This window comes from Elephantulus edwardii, unplaced genomic scaffold, assembly GCF_000299155.1.
Source record: "Elephantulus edwardii isolate Elephantulus edwardi_28Jun2011 unplaced genomic scaffold, EleEdw1.0 scaffold00020, whole genome shotgun sequence".
NCBI classification, from domain to species: domain Eukaryota; kingdom Metazoa; phylum Chordata; class Mammalia; order Macroscelidea; family Macroscelididae; genus Elephantulus; species Elephantulus edwardii.
In genome coordinates this window covers 3,785,448-3,792,345 of record NW_006399770.1, presented here as the reverse complement: position 1 = coordinate 3,792,345, position 6,898 = coordinate 3,785,448, and the positions used below count along the sequence as shown (strand labels likewise).

At 37.5% G+C, this 6,898-nt stretch overlaps 1 protein-coding gene across 1 annotated transcript in view; it reads left to right on the top strand.

The window, feature by feature from the left end:
• The first annotated feature begins 293 nt into the window (after positions 1–293).
• The window catches only part of LOC102864250 (rho GTPase-activating protein 29-like), a 54,748-nt gene continuing 48,143 nt past the window's right edge, over positions 294–6,898 (top strand). Inside the window, exon 1 of the mRNA XM_006882486.1 lies at positions 294–471. Within this exon, the coding sequence (XP_006882548.1) occupies positions 294–471 (178 nt within the window). The remainder of the gene's footprint in view (positions 472–6,898) is intronic.

The window sequence follows — 6,898 nt, the reverse complement described above, 5'->3', positions numbered from 1 at the left end:
AGCTGAACATTTAGAGAAATTTGCTAAAACTGAAATTTTTGACTTATGAAATGAAGAGAGTTGTAGTTGTGTATTCTAGAGTTGTTTGTTAAGATTATTGGCAATTAATGATAAAAAAAGATGACATTATTAGTGTTTTTTGTTTGTTTTTAAAACAGAATACTTAAGTCGCCTCTGGACTATTGGTGAAAACATAGTATATTTCCCCTAGTTGATGCCAGCTCTGTGTTTCTCATTTATCTTCTTGTTTGTTTCTCTTTAAGGATTTCCATTTTTTTTACTTAAATGAAAAGATGAATCCTCCCAAATCTAAAAAATCCAAGAAAAAACGTGTTATCTCTGTTACTCCCACTGAAATGGGGTCAGTGAGTTCCAATTCCGGTTTTGATGCAGATTCCATGAGGGAATTGGTGAGTGCCACCAGGAAGTTCTCGCAGATGTTAATTTACTTCAGAGAAGCCATTCTTTCAGGTTGGTCAACTATTTTATCTTAACATTCTTCCTGGCTAGTTTGTAAAGTTTACAATGCCAGCCTTGCTATAAATGTGTGTGTATACAATGGTAGGTACAGTGTATTCTGATTAGTTACAATATGCAAATAATCCTCCTAGCCCCCAGTGCAAATAGTTGATATAGTATAAAATAGTTTATGGTAGAAATTTGGCTTAAGGAACAAGATTACAAAAAATGAAAATTGGTCTTTTAGTGATTTTTAACATTTCGGCCAATTTGATACCAAAAAAAAAAAAAGAAGATTATTAGTGTTTTCATATTTATATAAGACTTCCTGTTACATCTTAGAAATTTAGAAAATCTCAGCATCAGTATGTTAACTATTTCATCTTGAGTATATATGTACTGAAACAGAAAAACAAAAAACACATTAAATGCTATGTTATTGAACTGCTTATAACTTAACTGTGCTTTTTTTTTTTTTTAATGGAAAATGCGCCCAAACAATAGTACTTGTAGTCTTGAAACTTTGGTATTTAAAGTTCTCTTAAATTAAAAAAAAAAATCACACAAGTCATTTTTTAAAGACTACAAATTTTACTGCAAATGTTTTTCATATCTTTTCATTATAATAGCTTGATTTTTGAAGTAAAATTGTGGCTTATTAAATGGTGATAAAGCACTCTTGTTCCTGTGAAAACCCTCAAAAATCAAACTTGCTACCTTGCAGCTCTCCCTCCAGTTTCCAAGGCTATAATTGTAATTGAGAATAGACTGCTCATCTTCTTCATTTGAAGTGCCAGAAACTTAGAGCCTTTTGGTTTACAAAACTCCCTGCAGAATACCCTAAGTATTAAACTGTATTTGCACTGGTGAAGTAAATGGACAGGTACTCTATTCCTAGCTGAAAGGTTCATGGTTTGAATCCATTTAGGGCACCTTGGAAGAAAGGGATAGCACTTTGCCTCTGAAAAGTCACAGCCTTGAAAACCCTGTTGTACTCTGACATACTGAATTTCCACAAATCTAAAGCTGTTGGAGTGCAACTAACATCAGCATCATACCGGCCTTGAATTTCTTTACAGAGCACATCTGCCATTTATTTAAAGAAGTATATATTGTTATTAAGGATTTGTTCTTAATGTGGGTTTATTTTCTAGTTTATATAGTAAGGCTTACTGTATTTTAGTGTGCATTTCATTAACTGGGTTAATTTCCAAGGTGACATTTAAGATAATAACAAATCATTTACTTCAACATAAGTCAAGACTGGATTTTACCTGATGTATTAATTAGTTTTGATAGTATCAGATTTTAAGTTAGAATATCTATTTGTTTTTGTTTCTTTTCCTTGTTGATATTTTTGTACTTTCCAGTTGGAACGGACACATAGCTGATCCTCCAGGGGGCTTTCAGAGGCAGTAAACAGAGTAAGAGGAGACCATGTACCATCAACGAGGTGTGCTGCCAACTCAAAGGCACACAGTTCGAATCCACTGGCTATTCCACAATAGAAAGATGGGTGGTCTCCTCCTGTGTGGTTTACTGCCTCTGAACATCTGCTGAAGGGTCAGCTATGAGTCACTTTCAGCTCCATGACACATAAGAATAGTTCTTTTCTTTAGGAGATTTTCTATCCTTTAACATCTTCTTGTCCATAATTATCCTATTCTACAAAAAGATATGGTAATTTTAAACAAATTAGACTACTTCTTATCTCCACAATGTTTTAAATGAGTTTTAATTTGTGAGTAGACAGCCCAGAGGAAGAAGACTGAAAGTTAATCCTAAATAAGAAAGAAGAGAACTTGTATTCATTATAAAATAGCAGAATTGTATCTTTTGAGTTAAAGGAATATATGTGGAAATGAATTTAGAAATCTATAAGGACTTTATCTTTTTAATACTAAGCCAGTATGACACAGTTTAAGTACTACAAATTGTTGTACAAATACTAATGGTAAATTTATTAGCTTGCAGTTTATACCTGATAAAATAAAAACAAACAAAAGACTCAATATTTTTTGTTAACTGAATCTCATTGAAAAATACTAATTGCCAGAGAAATTACATTGTTTACCTTGACTGATTGTAATGTATTGTTTTTCCAGAGTTGAAAAGATGTATCCATGTCATTTGAGAATACATTTTTGAGTTAACAATAATTCGTTTTCCTCAAACCTTGAGTTGCTATACTTAAGGATGGTTTGGGCAGAATAATAAATGATCCAGAAAGTATTAAAAGAAGATGCAAAGAGTATACAGACTCATTGTACCGAAAGGAATTGGCAGATAGAAGAATTTCATGAAACAACGTATGAGCAAGAGCCTATGGTGATGAAGGAAGTTCAAGCTGCTTTGAAGGAATTGGCAAAAAATAAGGCCACAGGAAGTAATGGTATACCAATTGACGTATTTCAACTAACAGATGCTGCCCTAGATATATGCTCACCAAGTTGTATCCAGAAATCTGGAGGATGAACACTTGGCCAACTGACTGAGAGAAATCTATATTTGTTCCCATTCCAAAGAACAGTGATCCAAGAGAGTGTGGAAATTATCGAACAGTATCATTGATATCACATGCAAGCAAGATTCTGCTGAAGATTATCCAAAAATAACTGAAACAGCACAGTAACAGAGAACTTCCAGAATTGCAGGCTGAGTTGAGAAGGGGTAGTGGTACTAGGGATATTGTAGTTGATGTTAGATGGATCTTAGCTGAAAGCAGGGAATACCAGAAGAATGTCTATCTGTGTTTCATTGATTATGGAAAGGAGTTTGACTGTTTGGATCACAACAAACTGTGGCTGACTCTGAGAAGAATGGGAATCCCAGAACACTCGATCATGGTAATGCGAAACCTATACTTGGACCAGGAGGCATTTATCAGAACAGAGCAAGGAAACACAGCATGGTTCAAAATTGGGAAAGGTGTACACCTAGGGATGTGTCCTATCTCCATACCTTTTCAACATAGATGCAAGCAGATTATCCGAGAAACTGGGCTGTATGGGGAGAAGTGTGGCATCAGGATTGAAGGAAGATTCATCAACAATCTGCATTATGCAGATGACACAACCCTGCTTGCTGAAATTGAGGAGGACCTGAAGTGCTTGCTGCAGAAGGTCTAAGACTGCAGCCTTCAATATGGATTGAGGCTCAATATCAAGAAAAACAAAGATTCTCACAACTGGACTATTTGTCAGCATCAGGATGGATAGTGAAGAGATTGAGATGGTTAACAGATTTTATTTGCTTGGCTCTACAGTCAACAATACTGGTACCAGCAGTCAGGAAATGAAAAGATGTATTGCGATGGGAAAGTCGGCTGTTAGGGACCTCTCCAAAGTACTGAAGAGCAATGGTATCACTCTGGAGATTAAGGTGTGCCTGATATAGTCCATGGTCTTTGCAATCAATTGCTATGCATCAGAGAGCTAGACAGTGACTAGGGAGGCAGAAGGAGAATTGATGCTTTTGACCTTGGTGTTGGAGAAGAGTATTGAATATATCATGGACTTCTGAGAAAATGAACAGGTTCATCCTCAAGAGGGTTGAACTGGCTGCTCCTTGGAGGCAAGGATTCTGAAGCTTCCTCTGAAACACTCTGGATATGTTGCAAGGAGGGACCAGTCCTTGGAGAAGGACATCATGCTTGAGAGGCTGGAGGGACAGTGCAGGAGGGGAAGGCCCTCTATCAAGTAGATTGATTCAGTGACTGGAGTAATAGGGGTAGGTGTGTTGGAGACAGTGAAATGGACACAGGATAGAGCAGGGTTTAGGGCTGTTGTACATAGGGTTGCTTTGAGTCGCAGGCAACTAGACAGCACTTAACAACAACATAATAAGGTCATTCTTAACAAGTTCTGGATTTTCTTCTCCTTAAACAAAGATTCTCTCTCCAATGTTTTTTCTGTCTTTCCTTACTACTAGTCACATGATCAAAGTTCTACGCCTAGTTTTGCTGTTGATTTGCTTTGGAGACTAGCTAAAGTTATGGTGTTGATTTCTGCTGACAATAACAGTGTTAGGATTTTGTGACTTAAAATTTAGTTGGAGTTTGAGATTATACATTGTTTTGAATGTTGACTATTTGGTGCTTTCCCCATTCCTCCCACAGCTATTTGTTTTTAAATTGTATAATCCCATATAGGGAGCTCTGGTGGCCAGAAGCTGCACTGCAGTCCCAAAGGCATGCACTTCAAGGCCACCAGCTGAGAAGGATGGACAGTCTCCTCCTGTGAGATTAACTGCCTCTGAAAAACCACTGGAGAGTCAGCTATGGGTTGGTTCCAACTCAATGGTATACAACAACAACAACAACAAGCACCATAATCCCATTAGTGTCCCCTCAGTTCCAACTGTAAAATTTTTGAAATGAGAGTTTTTTTATAAGTATCTTAAGAATGATGCTTATGAAAATTTTGCAAGTAAAATTATGTCATATTGTAGTAATTTGAGAAACTGATTAAAGAAAATAGATGCCTGCCACCTAGGGTTAAAATATGTATGTATGTATGTAGGTTGTCTCTTAATATTTTTATTGACAAATAAAATGGAGAACTTATAGGACATCAGAGTACTGTGAACGCACTCTCTTCTCCTTTAATAAGGTGAGTGATTTCATTTGACAGTTCTCCTTACACTGTTTGTTTCTGGTAGGAGGCTGGTACTCATTTTAATTTTAGTGGCAGGTATAGAATTTGAAGTTTGGTTGTTGTTTTTTTTTTTTTAACCTCACTTTTTTTAATGTTTATTTTTATTAGGGGTGTGTGTGTGTGTGTACCATCAAATCAGATTTGACTGGTACAGGAGGAGATTGTTCCTCCTTCTCCAGCAAAGCATCTGGTGGATTTGAACCACACACCTCTGGGATTGCAGTGTAGCTTCTTGCCACTAGGCCACCTGGAGTAAATTTTGCATCTTATAGTAAATGCCAAAGCACTCGATTACACATTTCATTGTGTTTAATTATAACACCATGGGTTAATAAACGTGAACTGTAAGTTCCAGCTGAGGGTATGGATTAGTGTTTGTTGTTGCTGTTGATTGCTGTCAAGTTGAGCACAACTCACAGAGACCCTATGAACAAAAGACCTAAAGCCTTTCTATAACTCGTCATCTATCGAAGGTCATAGAGTTTCCAGAGGCATGTTGTTTAGGAAGTGGATGCCACTCCTGTTCCAAGGGTTAGTGATTACTTGGTGTGAAATGAATCTTTAAGGAGAGTGAATGAAGTGTGAAGTATAGGTAACTGACTTATTATCACACAAATGCCAATTTCCAAGAAATTACTTTCTGCTTCTGTAGTTGCCTAGAATTATTTACATCCTATGGTATCATTTATAATAGTAACTGGCTCTCTGACGGTGTAGTCCGTGGGGAGTTACACTGTTAGCCCACAGCGCTTTGGGTAGAGAAAGATGAGCAGTCCCCTCCCGTGTGATTTATAGCCTCAGAAACCCAGTGGAGGGTCAGCTATGAGTTGGATCTGACTTGCTAGCACTGATTTAGTGGAGTTATAATAGTAACTGGCGTATTGTATTAATAGTGACTCACCTGTGGAATCATAGGTGGCACAGTAGCTGTCATTGAGCCATAACTCCTTTGAACCAGGGCAGGATGCCATGTGACCAAGAGCATCAGTTCGGAGGCCAGAAGGCCTACAGTGCCATCCTCATTCTGCAACCTTCTAGGTTCATTGCCCTTGGCCTGACACTTACCTGCTCTATGCCTCAGTTTACACATCTATAAAATAATAGTACATGAGTCAAGAGGTTCTTGTGAATATTAAATGAGTTAATATATGTAGCTCACTCACTCATTGCCACCAAGTTGGAACTTACTCATAGCTGACCCTCTGTTGGGTTTGTAAAGCATGGGAGGAGATGCCCATCTTTTTCCTGGTGGCTTAGAACCTCCTGCCTTTGGGTTGGCAGCACAACACCTTACCCACTAGGCCACGAGAGCCCTCTTAATATATGGAAAGCTCTTAGAAAATGAATTTTTCTCGGAAAAAGATCCCCAAAACAACAAAACCCACTGCTGTAAAGTTGCTTCTGCTGTAGCAACCCTATAGGACAGAGTAGAAACTGCCACATAGATTTTCCAAGAATGTGGTCTTTAAGGAAGCGAATGTTTATATCTCTCTCTTACAGAGATCGGTGGGTTCAAACTCCCCACTTTATGATTAATAGCTCATTGGTCAGCCACTGTGCCACAAGGACTCCTTTTGCTTTTCCCAGGTAGGAGGCTCTCATTTAGAGGGTTGTTCCTTGGGCTTCTCTTTTATCCTGTAAATTTAGAAGTCACTACAGCAAACAAAAGGGAATTTCCTATTGATAACTTTTGAAGCTTTTTTCCTCCGGTTTTCATTATTTTCTAGAGAAGAGGTCAAATGCATTAACTACAGCAACTTTTTTAAAAATTAGCAGATTTTTTT